Raw genomic sequence first — 18,391 nt, 5'->3', positions numbered from 1 at the left:
AAGGGAAAAAGTATTTAACAATCTAAGTAAGTTTGACCATGTGCATTTACTCAGCCAAACTGGACGCTCAGCTGAGGTGACTCAGACATATCATGAGCGTCTGAAACTGCACATACTGATTTACCAGCTAAGCAAGACTGTTTAATCCCCAGACAGTTTAATCCCATGATAATAATTTGTGTAATAAGGTTAGTAAAAGCAAAGTGAATACTACTGCTACCCCCTTATACCGTTCAAGCACAGGAAGTCACACATCCCTGCTGCCCCACTCCCCTTGTGCTGTTCCCCTGGTCACGCCCAACCCACGTGTAAGAAATTACAAACACAAGAGAGGGCCTGGCTGCTGTGCTGTCCTGTTCTCTGAAAAAGGATCAAGAGGAGAAAAGCTCAAGAACAATATGTGGCTCTTTTCTGCAAATCAAGATAGATATTTTTACCAGAAACCTTTGGAGGACACTATTAAACCTGAGGCAACACGTATTTTCTTACCTGTCATACAGTGCCTTGAAAGATGTAGCGGGAGTGAGATTAAGGAACAGCTTGTTCCTTACCTCCTTCCTCTCAGATCTGCTGCCGCAAGAGCAGCAGTACCCAGAGAAAGGCCCCTGCCCTGGGGAAGCATTCCCTGGCAGAGGTGGGAATGGATACCTGCCTTTGCTCAGTGCTAAGTCAAGGGGACCTGCCTCCGGTAAAGCCAAAGCAGCAGCAGCCCCTTCAATCCTGTTTCTCTCAGGAAACTTGCCACAAGATGCCTTTCAAGCAGGAGATTCGTGTTTTCCCAGCTGCTTTGTAACAGGGAGGTTATCAGTAGTCAGCACACCCTGTCAGAAAACTGGAGGAATACTTATATTTTCTGAGATGGGTGAATCGGCTCAAAGAAAAAAAAATATGTGTCACTGACTGGTTTAAATGCCGTAGTACAGGAGCATTAAGCAAAAGGGAGACTGTGACACATTTTAGTTTCAATAGATTATATAAAATCCCTCTTTTTTTATTAAAAGAGCCTCATGTTCACAAGAAAGATGTATAAAATAAAGGCAAAAAGAGGAGATCAGAGCAATAGGGAGAAAAACTATTTACTCCTTGACTCAGCATCCAAATACAGCAGTTGTCACTGAACTCAATCAAAAAAAGAGACAAGCACTTGAGTATACAAACCTAACAAGGCTGCTTTTTTTTTTTTAACCTTCACTTTATAGATGGTTTGATAATTATGGTTTGTCTCTTATGAGATACTTTATTTCTTACACATATGTGAAAAAAGCTAGTAATTGAATCAGCAGAGTAATACAAAATAATTGATGCATAACCAGCTAGGTTTTTCTTACAAGAAAACTTCATTAAATACAATATTTAAAAAAAACTGTGTATCCCACAGTGATATAAACCAGCAGCAAGATAATTTCTCTCGTATTCTTTTGCCTCCTAAAATGTGACTGAAACTTAATCATGAATACTTTAACTTTGGAGCACACTATTAAAGAACAAATTTCAAGAGCGCAGATCAAAAATGCAAGACTTTAGAGGTAAGTGTCTAATTAACAAAATTAATAACAGTATTATCCATTTGAGGCTTCTTAAATTAACTGTCCCATCTTCTCCTTTTAATTCATGCTGAAAATTAACCTTTTAAGTACCCATCTGCTGTACAGGCACAAAAGAAAACATGGCAAGCTGCAACCTCGAATACCTACCCAGATCGTTAAACAAAGTGGCGTTACACACTGACACCTACATTACTTCATGTATGACTAAACATCCTTTCGCAGCCACTCTGATTTCATCACCAGAACAAGATTTCTTGTTTCCTCGATTCCTTGCAGGACAGCTCCAATCTCAGCAGCATCTCTGCTGTTTAGAAGCAGAAGGTTCAGCATGCGAGATGCCTCAAGTTTACTAAAAGACTAGGTAAAAGGCTGTTGTAAAAACATACCAAAAAATCAAAAACCAGAGCTATAGTAAACAACACCTAGGAAACAGTTTCAGGTTCAGCGAGACATTTGAATTTGCTGTCAGTTTGGTGATTTAAGGCTGTTCCCACGCAAACTTACCAAGCAAAACCCTTTGGAGGTTTGCCTGAGCAAGACACATGCAGGCGAGTCCCCAGCTGTAGGCACACCGCATCCAAAGCTGCGTGACCTGCCAAACCCCACCCTGGCAATGAAACCTGAGCTCCCTTTGTTCCAGAAATCCCTCTGGGAAACAAGACACTAAAACTAGATCCTGTTTTCACCGAGCATCTTTTTCACTACAAGGGACATACAGAGCAACTGCTTTTGTACTCCTACAGCACCATCTGTTATTTCAAAGTAAATGCGAAAGTTAGTATTTTTTTTTTCAGTACTCAGCACACATACGAGCAAAAAACTCCTGCTATTTGTGGAACAGTGCACAAAATTGCCTGCTTTTTGTAGTTTCTTTCATTGCCCAGGGATGAGAACTGCAACCAGCTGGAAAAATGTTTGCATTTAAGAGAGGCTGGTCCAAAATACAGAAGAAACGCATTTGGTATTGCTGTCTACCTCTGCATCCTGATGAACAAGGCAGCTTGAACAACTTCATTTATAAATGGTTAATTATCATCCTTCAGCTGAACAAGCATCTTTAAGCTCCTGATGATGCGTACAAGGCAAACACTCCTGGCCCTCACACTGTAAACGCTCTCTAGTGATTAAAATTTGGCAAAAGCAAGATGAATACACCAGTACATTCTGTGCATTTTCACACTTCATACCACATCAAATACTGGGCAGGCACAGCGTTAGGAAGTAGGATATCACTGCCATTAGGTTACAGTGCTAAGAAAAAGTGTGAGTGAGTGTTGACTGCCCTAAGCAGCTGTATTGTCCTCCCTTGAGCTGGAGTGCACAACAGAACCCAGCACTTGGCATCATTACCTTTCCACAACACTGTTGTCTCTGCACAACACACAGGTTTAGTACAGCTGAGCTTAAGTGTTTTACTTGTCAGAGAGTCAGAAAAAGATGAAGCATTTTTAATGTAAATGTAGCTTCCCAGCACTGGGCACCAGCCATCTCTAATTTTGTCCTGTTCCCCATTATACAGTTTTTCTTCCCTTCCACACAAGATCACTGAAATATTGGTCTTCTTTAGAAGGAGAACCTCATGTCCTTGGGGTAGCCCAGTTTGTCCAGGTTGGGAACGCAAGCATACTGGATCATTGGGGGAGGTCCACACATGAGGATAAGAACATCGTTTTGAGGCGGGGGCAGGTGGTCTCTGATCATCTCGTGGTTCACAAATCCCTGGCTGTACTCCCAATCTGTTAAAAAAAAATAAAGTAGGGGAAGGGGGATGAGGCAAAAAGAAGGAAAAGGTAGATACAAGTCACTTTAGAGTGAAGTCTGGGGGGGCTGGGTTTTTTTTAGTAACATTCTAGACTGGCATTTGTACACTGCACTCACATTAGTGTCCTCAACACGGTTATGCTACATGGAAAAAAGTGCCACCTCTGCTTTTAAGGTGCAAAACTGATGTACAGAGAAAACAACAGCCAAGTTTTATTAAAGCTTGCTAAAAGGAAATCTCAAACAGAGCCATGAAGAGAATCTTCTCAATTCCAGCACTGTGAAACAACAACATCCATCCTCCTTACCCCACTCTTTACAAGTTGATTAGGGGAAATCTAGTTGATATTGTTATTCCTGGTTGGAACACTCACAGGGCTAATCAGTTAATACCAGGATTCAGGTTTATCCGTTGCATCCTTAGCCCTGGATGCAAAAAGCTGACCCAAACCCTTGGGCGCTGTGAGACTGACACATTTTTCTCCCACAGGTTATCCAAAAAGTTCCAGTTTTGGTCTGGTTTCATGTATGGCCATGAAAGTCTGCAGAACAGTGTTGGGGTCTGAGGAGGAACTTCTGTCGTAACTGCTAAGATCAGTTCACAATTCACAAATAGCAAAGAAACGGAATAGTGACTAAAAATCCCAGAAGAACACTAATTGCAGAAAATGACATGACAGCAAGAAACTGTGGGGACTGCAAGACCCTTCCTCCCACCCTACCAGAGGTGTATTCTTCAACATAAGAGAAGACACACGGTTTTTCCTTCTCGGCCCCAAACTACCACTGAATAGGAGCATGAATCTGTCCTGATACGGGTGGGCACAAGGAATGGTAAGAAAGGAAAACGACAAGGAATGGCATGGAAACTCTTGGGCCTTTTCACAACGGCAATAACTATTTAGCCCTTTCTTCCTGAAACTTGCACAGCTGAGGGAGGCACGCTCAGCTAGCTCATCCTCTTGCCTACACCAGGTGATTTTATCACCCTATCTTTAAAAGTGGACTGCACCAAGCTGGAACAGTATTGTCACTGGGCAACAACACAAAGGAGATTCCATTGCCTAGGAAGAAGATCAGCTACCATGAACTGCCACACAGTGACAGTTAGGTAGGAGCCTGCACTTGGCCACATCCCCGTGAGATACAGTGTCTCTGACACTCCCGCTGCAGCTGCCTTTATTAATGCGTGCTCTAAGCACAAGACAATAAGATAATATGCTTTTTTTATGTCTGTGGGGAAGGAGGAAAGGAAGGTCACCTTTCAGGGTAAATAATGCTAAATATTCAGGTGGAGTCATGAGAGGAACACTGCACTACCATTCACCTGAGGTGAGTTTTGTAGCTTTGGCAACAATACCTGATTACATCTAAGAGCTTTTGTGCATTACCGTGGGAGGAATGATGCTACTGGATGCATTCAGACACGATTCGTTAAGCAAGAAAGAAGCTCAGAAATATGCACATGACATAACATGTCTCCTGTCAAACACAGGCATTAATACTCATAACTTAAGCTTCAGTGGAAGCAGCATGTTAGATCTTACTCTCAGGTGCTCTGTCCAGTGTGTACCAACACTTAAAGCGACTGGGATTCTGAGCCTGGATCTCCTCTAGCTCGGAGCGCAACAGGATATCCTTCTCGGTCTGCAGGATAAGAAAAACAATGAATACACTCTGCATTTCAGTGAATCCTCCAGATGATCACACAGCATTAGCTGCTCTACAGCCCTGTGAGATTGGTCAGTTATTCAACTCTATTTTCTAGGCTGAAGAGAGCAAACACAAGTTATTTCCATGAGTACCCCGAGGCAGAGCTAATAAAAAGGTCCATAAGCTTCCCAAATCCTGACCACGAAATGCCTTCCCTCTAAAAATTACAGCAAAGCAAAACCTGTATCAAAACACAGAACTCTTACTTGTTAAGGGATTTAGTGGTGGCAGCAGAAGAGTAAAGTCCTCTTTTAGCATTCCTATTACAAAAGTAACTTTCATCAAAACATCAAATACAACTGCACAGGAGCATCTCCCTACCCCTCCACACGGTGCCATTCAGTCAGGAAAACGCCAGGTTTTTCACCTTTGCCACTTCAAATTTCAGCTGGGCCTTTTAAACAGGATGTGGAACAAATAACCAAAAGGGTAATGAGTTCCGATTGAAACAACAAACGTTACCTAGGGTATCAAGTTCTGCTTCTCCCTGATACATCATCACTGAAGGCCAAAAGAAAACCTTTTTCCTGTAAGAGCAGCTGCAGCTTGGGAAGGCGGGAAAAGGGTAGGGACTAAAAGTGGTACCATCCTCTGCAGCCTTAATAATTTGGCACTGAGCACACCACTATGTCTGTAACTGGGGAGGGAGAAGGAATGTGCCAGCAGCTATTGCCCAGAAGGTGCCTATTTCTGGATCTGCAGTTGCATGTGTTCCAGAAACGCTATTACTGGGTCTGGCCAGCTCAAAGCGTGCTAGTCAGAAGCACACTAGGAGCCTATGCACATTCTCATCTGTAATCCAACACAGCTGTTTCAGGAGGGCAAAAATAAAAGACTGGCAAAACATATATTAAAAAAATAAATTAAAATATTAAATATTTAAAAACATCTAGCCTGCAGGCTTTCCAGACTGAACACTTGTCACAAGGCCATTTTATATTTGTGCAATTACTGGGTGCAAGAGCTCCTTAAAGCCAAGGATTGATAGCCAAGGAGCGATGTTTACACAGGCTGTTGCTAGTATGCAGATAACCATTCCCCGAGTCCTCCCTGCAAAAAGCAGGAGGTTTTCTCGGTTGCCAAAGCAGCTCTAGCCCTGTGTTAGTCACTCTGAATTACTCATAACAAATCCTGGCCTCCTGTCCTGACGGCGACTGCACTTCGTGCCACCTCCTAGGGCTCAGCAGAGACGAGCTCCTGCAGCCGCACCAGCCGGCACCAGGGGGCACTGGCAGGGCTCTCAAGGAGGTCTCGCTGTAATAAAAGCATCAGAAGAGGGCAGCTCTGGGCACTTGGATCGTAGCTTCTCGGTAGAAAGATCCTGGGTTTGCAATTCAGATACAGTACGAAAGACACACTGAACATCAGAGGAGAGAGGAATGACAAAAGAAAGGCTAAAGAAACCACAGCCATGAAGTGAGGTTCACCACAAACAATGGCTCATAATTCAGAAACAAATATTCATTATGATGAAGAAATTTAAAAGCACAAGTATTAATGCCAGAATAATATCAGGCAAAGAAGGGGAGTTTGCAGTTGAGCAGCACATTTCCATTTGGGTTGCCCGGTCACCCAAGAATTCCACAGATGAGAGAGCTTCCCTTTGTCCAGCAGGGCAGTGTGAGGCACCTCAAACAGTAAAAGAAGTACAGAGGGAGTGGAAATGAAAGCAGACAGCCAAGCAGAACTACAGCTCCATAGCTGAGGCAGCTGCTGGAGACCATTGTTAATTTTAGCCTCACCTAAGGTGTTCTCAAACAGAAAGATTCCACATACAAACCGTGCCACAACGTTGGGGAGTTACAATTGCTGCAGGAGGCAGATGTCCACCTCTTTCACGTTTCCAGTAAGAAAAACCCTTCTGAAAGTCTGCCCACAACATTAAGAACTTGCACAAAGCAATGCAGAGTTTTAAATCATTTATAAACTGGATTAGAAACAGCAATGAGACACAAGGAAGCATTACCTATGAGGAAATCTGTATTTCTGTAGTCACACTGAAGAATCATTCCATCATAGTGTTTTTATACAGGAAATTTTCAACCTTTCAGTTCACTTCCACCCTCAAGGATTGCGTTTTTGTACTGGGCTTTCTCAGCAAGAATTTCATTTGCTGAGGGGAGTTCTGTTAGTTAAGTAAAACTTCATAAACAGAAAAAAAGGACAGAATTACCTGATTAGCAAACAGCAGCTGACAAACGGTAGGGTCATCTTTGTCTTTTATGATTGCTCGAATGATTTGCAGCATAGGTGTTATCCCTGAAAGAGAAAGCAGCATGTGAGAGAAAACATGAACAAATACATCTACCAGCTGTCAGAAACTAAGGATGAATCTCTATATGTACGTACCGGTCCCACCTGCAATCATCCCCACGTATTTCACTTTCTTAGTAACTGGTTCAGCTTTCTTTTCGGGACGAATATCAAACGTGCCTGGAGAGAGAGATGGAAAACGTTGGTGAAAGCAGGAAACAGAACCTGTGATCCCTTCCCAGTACGTATGTTCAGCTCATTGACTTTGTTTCAGCCCTGTCACCCTTCCTCCTCCATAACGCAGAAGCAGGAAACAGGCAAAGGTGAAGACATCAAATCAAAACAAATCCTAAAAGATATTATGACTTACTCTGGACTATAGCATCAAACCATCACTCTTCTCTGTATTTCTACTTACTCACATCCCATTCCCCCCAATGATACTGAGGTATTCCAATATTCTGAGAACAGTTCTGTACAAAGGAATTGATCTGCTGAGAGTTTATTTATTTATTATGCAGATTACTTTAAGGGGAAACCTGAAATACTCAGGGTATATTTTTTTGTATATTTATATTCTTTTTTTGAGCCGATTTGCCAGCTTCAGCCAAATCTGTCAGAGTTTGAAATTGCTCAAAACGCTGTATTTGTTGTATTCACACCTCTCTTCATCCAGGGTAATGTGAACGCAACATACAAAGCTTTGGAAAAGCATATGTCTGAGTACTGCTGCTCACAAAACTGCCAGAAGATTTCTGTGACATGTTTGTGGCTGCACTATGCTGAAGTGAGTCATTTTATATTGGCATAAAAGTACTTCCTACTTATAAAAGTTCATATTTTCTTGGGAACCTAGCACTGGACAGTGCAAATACCAAGTACTTTTATCAGTATACAAACTATGTCCATACAAGCAGGGAGAGAACGCTCCTCTTTGAGAACAGTATCAATAACAAGCACTTCTACAGTCATATAACAATTCCTCTCAAGACGTCCACTGACTTAGCACACTAGTAGTTTCTTTTGGCAAAGATGCTAACAACAGAAAAGAATCCTCAAGTCTAGTGGGAAAGGGTGAATATATTAAAAGTACCAGCCTAAATGATAAATAGAGGTGCTAGATTAATTTATGTGGTATGTTTAATCAAAATTAGCCACGGAGATTCTGCCCCTCTACCCTCTGCTCTGGTGAGACCCCACTTAAGAGTGCTGTGCTCAGCTTTGGAGTCCTCAGCACAAGGACATGGACCTGTTGGAGCAGGTCCAGAGAATGGCCACAAAAATGATCAGGGGTTCGTGCACCTCCCCTGTGAGGACAGGCTGAGAAAGTTGGGCTGGTTCAGCCTGGAGAAGAGAAGGTTCTAGGGAGACCTAACAGTAGCCTACCAGTACTTAAAGAGGCCTCATAATAAAGATGAGGACAGACTTTGCAGCAGGAACTGTTGCAATAGAACAAGAGGTAATGATTTTAAACTAAAACAGAGTAGATTTAGATTAGATATAAGGAAGATATTTTTTACGTTGAGTATGGTGAGACACTGGAACAGGTTGCCCAGAGGGACTATGGATGCCCCCTCCCTGGAAGTGCTCCAGGCCAGGCTGGATGGGGCTCTGAGCAACCTGGTCTAGTGGAAGGTGTCCCTGCTCATTGCAGGGGGGTCAGACTAGATGACCTTTAAATGTCCCTTCCAACTCAAACCACTGTATGATTCTATAAAGACTTGAACTCGGCTAGAAGAAACCTGATCAGTATTACTACTACTTCACAATGTTTGTTCCTGTATTGTTTAGTGTGGATAAATTATGTCTTCTGAGTTAGCCTTGCCTTTTCCTTTGTAGACAAGTAGGCCACTTGGTCCTCTGAAATCAATAGTATCCCCTATTTTCAGGCTGTCTAGGTATTGAGACATCTTCCCTCCATCAGGAAACTTCGGATGGACACCTCTAAAGTAGATCTGTCAAAAAAAAAACTGAAGCAATTAATAACTCAGCTCAAAGAGGAGCATTTGGCCTTCAAGTGCTTAAGTACTCCTCATGCAAAGAACAAAAATACTACATAAAGAAATGCTTCAAATGCAGATTTCGCTATTAATAAAAGAGAAGAACTGTCTTGACCCAATTTTGATCAGATTGGACAGAGACTGACAATTTCTCTATTATAGTTCTGTAACATAGAAAATACGTCTAAATAATCCACATGTTTAAACGTAAGTTCAAAAGGAAAAAGAAAAAAGAAGCCACTGTGATTTCAAACAGGAAAACTTCTAAGAAAGATTTTTGACAACTCAGTACCAATGGGATATACTCAAACCCTCCTCTTGGGATGGCTACTGTTTGCACCTCAAATTTAGAGTAACAAAAGAAGTGGATACCAACTAATTGAATATTCAACTCTTCACCAACAGGTATCAATAGGTGTAGTTACGTTGCTGGAACTGCACTGGTTTTTTGTTTTAAATCACATGGGTGTGAAAGTTCAAGCTGGGACTAGCTACACTCTTAACAAGAACAGCATCCCTTTTACCCATGGAGAGCCACACTGGGAAGTAGGAGACGTGAAACATTTCTATGCCAGTCAAAGATTTACATTTTTCCCTTGTCATATCTTCAGTCTGCAACACCATGCTCATGAAGATAAGATGGTAGTAAAAGGCTAATTTACATCTAGTTTCATAATAAATTAATATAGTGTTATTAGTTGTAAAGAAGAAAAAAAAATTCTAAGAAAAAATCTGAGGTAGATACTTGGGTTTTAAACTTCTATTAGCTTTAAATATATTTGCTTAGTCTAGCTACCAAGAGATAAAACATTATCGCAAGACTCAAAATCACATTCTTGCCAATTAAATCAGTCATTCACACTGTTTGGATCAGTAACGATAACGATCACCGCTCTTAATGATCATAATGACCACATTACATTAGCTTCGGAAGCTGACAGCTCAGGCAAAGTTAATTCCTTATTTCAGACGGATTAAAAAAAGCATGTGAACATCTCCAGGTCTACACAGCTTTTGGAAAATTGCAGTATGCAAATACAGAAAATTATGCAGCATCTCATGAGACACGTTCCCTAAAGAAGTGCTTGCAAAATGCCATATGGATCGTAGGTAATTGCAGATCACCTGTTACAATGGTGGGAGTCCACAGAGGCACATCCCTGAACAGAAGCAGTGCATCAGACTTCAGGTAGCACTGCAAGTGTGAAGGTGGGCTCAGAATTTGCCCAGCCTGGAAAATCAGCATGACACTCTCACCTTGACAACAAGATCCACGAAGCCCTTGTCGTCATCACTGGAAACCGGAGTATAAGGTCTAACAACCAGAGCTCCATCGATCCGTGCAGACAGGTAGATATGCTGTCCTGTATGCAGGGAAGAAAAAAAAGTCATTCGATTTAAAAAAAATTTCCTTTCAGTGGATGTACTTGGTTGGCACGGACTGCAAATGCAGTCTCGAAGTTCTCCTAACTACCTTGCTTTGGGGCATCACTTTTTCCTCTCTCATTTTCCTGACATTGTAACACCTTGCCGCAGTTGTTAACCACGCACAGATTCGACCTGGAAGAGTAGATGACTCCTCTGCTAATTTTACGTATCAATCATATCTGTTTGGATGGCTTCACACATTTACATTTACCCAAGGCCCTGAGCGTACATGAGATGTTGCAAAAGATGCGACATGTCTCTCCCGTACAGACAAGCAAAGGGCACACAGGAGAGGAAAACTCTCACCTGCTGTTCACACTTCTTTATTAACAAGTTAGTTACAAACTGTTTTATGTTAGTTACAACTGAGTTTACTGATGTTCCTTCTTTGATCACAGATCTTCATGTTTACTGGTAGGTCTTCTAAGCTGCCATTGTTCAGGCTGCCCAGACATAAAGGCACTTTTCTAATCCCACTATTCCTCCAGCATTTGAACGTAGTGACCATGTTTCAACCTGTTCCTCCAGCATTTGAACGTAGTGACCATGTTTCAACCTGTTCCTCCAGCATTTGAACGTAGTGACCATGTTTCAACCTGTTCCTCCAGCATTTGAACGTAGTGACCATGTTTCAATCTCCCACACATTTCACTGAACCCTATACAATAGTTTCTTTTCTCAATGTCTACTTTTTGATGAAAAAAAATACAATTAACTCATCTGAAAGGTTTTCTTATAAAATTTCAGCACTCTGAGGAGACCCAAGTACTTATACTGAAGTACAATACTTGAGAGGGAATTTGTTATTTTGTCATCACTAGGTCAACAGAACAAGCTATTTTTTAAGATGAATGCAGTTCTCCAAAGATGGTGCAGCAACTCTGCCTGTTACAAGAACACAACAAGGGGATTTTACCAGGAGCTGTTTTGCTAAGCTGGAGGGACAGCAGGGCAAACCCATGGGTGTAAATGAAGATGTGCTCCATGGTGACCTGGGAAATAAGCAACTAGAACTCACTAGAAGCTGTACATGGACATAACGTAAAGGTAATTCAAATAACCCACTCAGTGAAGCCTGAACACATCTGGTAGCACATGCCTCCTGCTAGGGAAGACCTGGAGGGAGCCATTCCTCCTCCAGGCAAGAGGTGGTCTTGCTGCCACCCCCTCCTCCAGGAACAGACCCATGATGACCACTGCAGACCGTGAACCTGGACAGACAGGACCACTGTTTGGACATGTCTCACAAGAATTGGTCCAAATCCAAAAAAAGGTGCTCCTCCCAAAGGGAAAACACGCCTTACACTCTTGTTAGAGCTTTACCCTGCCCTGACAGGACAGCAGCTGGCAGCCTCTGCACAGAGCCACACACAAGCCCAGTGGCAGAGCGCACACCAGCACCTGTCCCACAGGGAAAAAGTCTGCTGCTTCCAGCTGCTTTTACCATCTTCAGCAGCTTTCAGCTCTCTCTGCTTCCCAAGTGTCACGCAGTAAACCACTCCCTCAGTCACCCACAGATCAGCCCCTGCAGAGCACCTCTGGGAGCATGATGATGTTGCTCTTGGGACTGTGCGGGGCCTGGCATGCACCTTCCTGGGCTATGCTGAAACAACTGGCTGATTTGCCCTGACCTTATTAAAACACTGAGGGAAGCCAGGGCATCCAGCAGGCCAAATTCACCCTAGACAGATTCCTTTCTGCTAGTGTGTAGGACAAGAACAATGTGAGGTGAGACAGCTCACTCCCCAATGTTTGCTATGGGCAAGGGAGGGAAACTATCTTTGCCTACTCAACAGGATTGAGAGAACAATACATTCCAAATGAGAGGGAGCCTAAACACAGGACTGCAGCACTGGAATGGTGCTGAGGACTACCACAAAGCACCTGATCGACGTCTCATTGCAACAGGCTGTTAAAGCAGAAGTCCCTCTTAAACACAGCAATTAAGTGCTCTTTATATAAGCATCAGGAAATAGCACTAAGCTATTACAGAAGGCAACATGCCGCACGGCAAGGCCTAAGGAAACATCTACGCTATGGTGATTAAGAAGTTCCATGAGACTGGGTGCAAATTCAGAAGCGAGCAGATCATCTGGTAAACCACATGTGTTAGAGGAGAAGTAGCTGAGAGTACTGCCTCAGGGGATGGAAAGGGACAACAGAGATCAAGCACCACGGGAATAACGTACACAGGAAAATTGAGAGTGGAAAAACACAAGTAAAGACCAGTGTTTGTTTCGGCTGTCTTCACAAAAACAGGCTGGATGCACACTCCCTGTAAATACACCAGATTTCAGTCCCTGCAGATGACTCACAGCATAAGGATCTTGCAAAAAAAGCTTTAAATACCAGCTCAAGTCACAGGGAAAATATTTGAAAATCAGCAGTTCAAAATGTATAAAGTCCCCCAAAATCTCTTACAGTATAACTAACAATGCTTGGATTCTCAGTAAGGAAAGGCAGAACATACCTACAGGGAGACCCAGAACGTGATCTATGGAAGGGAGTGCAAATCGAAAACTCCTTGTGTCATGACTAACTTCCTGAAAGAAGAAAAAAAACAGATCAGCTGTGCTGCTGGGATGTAATGTTTGTGATTTCATTTGTAAAACCAATATGCTAGTCTCATTTCCTGCAGGATTAAATACTTGGGGGAGAGCAGTATACTAACTGAAAATTTGCACAATGCAAATATGAACTCTTCTGAACATGGCAATACTGCAGAGATCAACTTTTTATTCAAACTCCCTGAAAACTTTATCTCAAAATATCTTAGACTTTAATACAGAAGTAAAAATAGAAATAAAACAATCACAAATACTATTTTGATGTATATTTAAATATGAATATCAAAACTTAGTAAGATACTCACATGCAGACTAAGACTGAATGATAATTTTCTAAATATCATGAAGGTTTATACTGCCATCTGTGAGAAGGCCACAGGATAAAAATTAATCTGTTCTTCAATTCTCATTGAAAGTTTAAATATGCAGGAGTTCAAGGCCAAAATATTTTGATGTCTCAAAAAATCAGATGAATTAACTATTTTAATGTAGATGTCAGAAGACACTAGCTGATGTCAAGATTAGAAAGACTCAATCTGGTCCCTTTTGTTATGCTAAGAGCCTTGAAAATATTTTCCCTGTAAAAACTGAATTAATCCTTAAAATTAAAAAGAGCACTCTATTTAGATACGAACTTCATTATAAAATTATGACAATTACACGGTCCAGAAGGCGATAATTATTTCAATCTTTTACTAGGAAAGTCATACCTCGAATAAAATTTTGGTAATGAGTAAATAAAATGTTATTTCTTATGCTATGTAATGTGTATCTCTTAGGAAGATGGGCACATTCACAGGATTGAAAAAGACAGCAAAATGACAGAAACGAACAGCATATATACAGCCTAATGCCTCATCCAATGACTGGTTGTTTTTAAAGCCCTATGAGACATAACATCCCTTCTAGAGAAAATTTCATGAAGAGCCTATAAAATATTGTAACACTGTGGGGTTTTTTTTGTTGTTGTTGTTTTTAAGCAATCAATGGAGACAGATCTCTTTCTCATGAAAATTCCTCTAGCCTTCCCTTGCGAAGAAGGGAACAAAGTTCTAAATACCCTCATCAAAGTCAAGGTAGCTTAGCGAGACAAAGGTATCAGAACACAAGCATTTTGGTGCATCACAAGAGACAATTGTGAGAAACACTGAAAGGCTGAAGACATTCCCTGTACCTACATCAGCATGCCTAGCCAGTGCCCTCTGTTAAACCGCCAAGAGACTGAACCTGCCCTTCAGCAAGTCTTTTGCCAAGGCTAGGTTAAAGATAGCCTTGAAACAGGCTGCAGAAGCCATTTCCAGCACGGGGTCCTCTCCACTGCTGCATTCCCCAATGCCACGGCTTGGCATTGCCTTCAGCCCTTGGCCTCCAGCTACCGGCATGTATTTCTGTCTCAAGTTGCAAGTGCAGAGTTTTCCACGCTCACAACTGCAAACGCAAAGCTGGAGAACAGTTTTTGCAGGCTGGTGCTTTGCTGAGGCCACTGAAAGGCAACTAATTAATGATGCTTACCATTACAAAAAAAACCCATAATCAACCCTGAAGTTGTGGACTTTTTAAGGCATAAATTAAATTAGCACACCTAACTACGTTAAGGCAGTTTCTTCCTACCGCTAAACACTAGGAAGCAGCCTTGTGACAACAGACAGGAGACACGGCATACCAGTTTGGGAAGATGTTAACATTTCAGCTGGTGGGTAAAAGGCAAACTGTGGGGTGGAAGAAAGGCTTCTGCTCTCAATAGCTCAGCAAAATTGTACAATTTCCAGCTTTGATACACAAAAATCTAAGCTGCGTTAAAAGATACATAGACGTCAAATTAGGCATTCTCCAGACTAGTTAATTTTCAAACTCTTAGGTGTATTGCAGACACCTAAAAAATGTTTCTACTGTGGAATCCACCTGAAATTTCACGTACATATATTGCTGTATGACAGCCCAGGACACATGACTGCGTTTTAATGTTGCAATCACTGGCCCATTTTCTTTAGCTGTGAAATTGGTCTAAGCAGTTCCTACCACTTCCCTTCCTGGTTCAGCTTCTTGTTCCTTTGCTTGGGCCATAGTCCACTAAGAAAACTTTCAACAAGGCCATACTCTCAACTATGTCACCAAAATACTTTAGATTCAAAATTACAACCCCCAGCTATTCCCAAAACAGGGGAATTCATTTGTTCATTTTTGTTTGAAAAACAAACCATGTTGGTGCTCTGCTGGTGAAGGTACCAACAGCTTCATAGTTATAAAATAGGAATGATAAATATCAACATGGTGATGGGAACAGCAGAAACTTTTAAAATATAAGGATCTTCAGCTAAGCTGGGCAAGCAAAAGGAGAAACACTAGAAGGTAAAACTGGTATACTTGAAACTCCTCTTGCAACAGAAGGTAAACTCTAGCCAACAACACAATGTCTTGAGTAGGTTCCTCAGCCACTTTGAGAGCCACAATCCTCTTCTCAAGTCAAAATGTCTGTGTTATGAGAGGTGCTTTTAGACTAAAGTTCTCACCTACTTCAACTGCAATATATTGTAAAACATAAACTAAAGCATGTCAGAAAGAGTGGCTAATTTCATCTTTCCCAGACAGGTAGATACAGCAATGCTGAAAAGTTTAGTACCAAAGACCACATTTTGGCAGGATGTTAGAAATACTGTATTAAGCTATTATTTTCCCAAATTAATGGGAACATATTTCCCAAATTAATGGGACATATTTCCCATTTAGGTAAAAAATTAGAAACATCAGTCAAATATTCTCAGATGACCAAGGTACCTCATACAGCATCATTTGACCTGGTTATAGAAGACCTGTTCCTTGACCCCAAGATTAAAAATAGGATACAAAAAACAACAACAGAGTGAGGGGGGGGGGGGGAAAAAACAACTGAACCGTGAATTCTCTTCTGTTACAAACTGCTACAGCAGAAATTTGCAAGTAGCTTTATTCTCAGAAGCATGTGAAGGGCCTCAAGCTTCCCTCCCCTCTGGCAAGTCAGGCAAACTGTACCTGCAACCACATGCTACAGATTGCATGAGAAAGTAGGGCGTATATAATAACAGCACTGTCACAGTACATATGGGAAATAAATTCTCAAGTATACACAGGGAATAAATTCAGTAATGCTGCCCAGCCCAAGCCACAGGGAAGCTTTTGGTTTCCACAAAACTAGTATTCGGAATGACAATAATAGTTTTCTTTGACAGACAGAATAAATGAAAGCCAAGCTGCCAACGCATTCTGTATACCTCAAACAAAAGTATGTCCTAGTCCAAAGTCTTTTTCATCAAAACTCCTCTGAACACTTTCTGATCAGCTCATTGACTTAAAAAGTGAATGATAAAAATATCTTCATGTGTGAAGTCACACCTGAAAAGCCAAGATTTCGATCTCATGCATTTGATGGTGAGTTTATCCAAGGGAAATCTCAACTTTTCACCTTTTGTGGCTTTGGTCTCTTTCCCGTTAAGTTGAATTATCAATTTCTGATAGCAAGATCCACCTTTGAAAAGGTCACGACTTTTCTCTAAAACCCAGCTGAGCAGCCAGGGAAGAAAAGAACGGTTTCTACTCTTAATAAAGAGAAAAAGAAGCTGAGAGAGCTCAAGTACTGTCAGGACTACACCATTTAAATACTTTTCTTCTTGTAACATATTAGAGTACATAAATCCATTAACATGAATCAGTATTAACATGATTGTGACACTTACTATGCTCAAGGCTACTGACCAGGAAAAATCTGCCTGCTTTGCCTGACAGAACGACTTCTGCCTTGTAGCCAATTTAGCAGTACACAGTTCAGGAATTTCTGGTGATGTACTCCATCACACGACACATGACAGTAACTCTGAATTTGGCAATTTCTAAAGCAGCATTCTCCACTCTAACTCATTTGGAGACAAGCTGCTTGCAGAACTGCAGAAATCAGTTCTAATATCAGGTAAGAAGCACTTATAAAGAAGCCCTTTCCTTAAAATATGAGTATTTGTCCTGCTGCAACATCATCCAAAAATTAAGAAGCTGTAAGCATTTCATACTTTCCATGGAGAGGTCATGCTCAGCACTGCACATGCTCTTACCTGCTTATCAATCAGCCTCAGTGGATATTTCACTTCAGGATCCTTTAGAGTAATTGCAGGACGAGGTTTTCTGAAAAATCTCATGAAGATGATGTCGAAGATTGTCCATATTGCGTTGGTCACTCTAACACGCAACTGCAGCAATACAGAAAACGTTACACATGTGTACGTAACAAGAGAAAGTTATTTTCATTAGAAGGAATATAGCAGCACGACATGACAATCTAACCACCAAAAAACCCTGTTTCTTTGTACTAATATGAGCAGGAAGAGGAAATATTAAAAAAACGCCAATGTAATTTATAAATTTGCTTTATGAATACCTGGTGTTATCCCTACATTAAACCACTTGACATACTGGTACAGGGTTGCCAAGCGCAGCAACTCAACAGAAGCAAGGCTGTCACAGCTTCATGTTCCCAAGTCCAGTCATTAGAGAGGCTGAGCGTGTGTGTCCAGCAGGCATGCACATGGACACGCACACAACACATGCCCAAATACACATGTGGCTGGCCACACGATCAGCACAGACAGATGCTCAAACAAACAGCACCGACGGTCTCATCCTCTTCCCTCCCTGACCAATCAGGATGAAGGTCCGTTGGTGGGAAATATATATGCACATTTAAAAAGTGGGTGGCTAGCTCTGTCTTTGAGGCAGCTGTCCCCAGGCTCCAGTCTTCCCAGTTGCTGGCACCTGGATATAGGAGCCACTGCTGCAGAGACTCCTTCACGCACCAGCACACGTGCTGTGTGCTAGTAATCGGGGCTCTCACACTCAAACCATAGATCCCACACTCGCTCTGGCAGCTGGCTAGGACCCCTGGCTCCTACAGCAGCCAGCACCTTTGGTGGCTTCACCCTCAGAGATACACACACACCTGGCTCCCATCTCATCTGCATGTTGGCTGATCCAGCTTGACCTTTGCTACCCATTGCGTGCTCACACTGGGTGCTGGCACCACAGACATACAGACCCTCCAACCTGTCGTCTGGCTCCAGGCGTAGAGCAGTGTCAGCCCTGGCCCATGGGGCAACGGCTC

At 42.0% G+C, this 18,391-nt stretch overlaps 1 protein-coding gene across 1 annotated transcript; it reads right to left on the bottom strand.

The window, feature by feature from the left end:
- Positions 1-2,980: 2,980 nt before the first annotated feature.
- On the bottom strand, positions 2,981-17,465 carry LOC104281328 (NADH-cytochrome b5 reductase 3-like). The gene is made up of 8 exons (XM_009879281.1): positions 17,349-17,465; positions 13,173-13,245; positions 10,532-10,638; positions 9,100-9,229; positions 7,371-7,454; positions 7,195-7,280; positions 4,856-4,955; positions 2,981-3,283 (listed from the first exon to the last, which is right to left on the bottom strand). The coding sequence occupies exons 1-8, from the start codon at positions 17,430-17,432 to the stop codon at positions 3,111-3,113; spliced, it is 837 nt and encodes a 278-aa protein (XP_009877583.1). The 5' UTR covers positions 17,433-17,465; the 3' UTR covers positions 2,981-3,110.
- Between the last annotated feature and the right edge of the window lie 926 nt (positions 17,466-18,391).

Source organism: Apaloderma vittatum, unplaced genomic scaffold (assembly GCF_000703405.1).
Source record: "Apaloderma vittatum isolate BGI_N311 unplaced genomic scaffold, ASM70340v1 scaffold6032, whole genome shotgun sequence".
Lineage (NCBI taxonomy): Eukaryota > Metazoa > Chordata > Aves > Trogoniformes > Trogonidae > Apaloderma > Apaloderma vittatum.
This window is presented reverse-complemented; position numbering and strand designations above follow the sequence as displayed.

Bases quoted from the DNA above. Each gene is read 5' to 3' on its own strand.
- LOC104281328 (XM_009879281.1), bottom strand. From the start codon at position 17,432: ATGAGATTTTTCAGAAAACCTCGTCCTGCAATTACTCTAAAGGATCCT. The intron at 10,639-13,172 runs GTATGTTCTGCC...CCCTGCATACAG, and splicing joins CGTTCTGGGTCTCCCTGTAG to GACAGCATATCTACCTGTCT. The intron at 3,284-4,855 runs GTAAGATCTAAC...TTTTTTTAACAG, and splicing joins ACTGGACAGAGCACCTGAGA to ATTGGGAGTACAGCCAGGGA.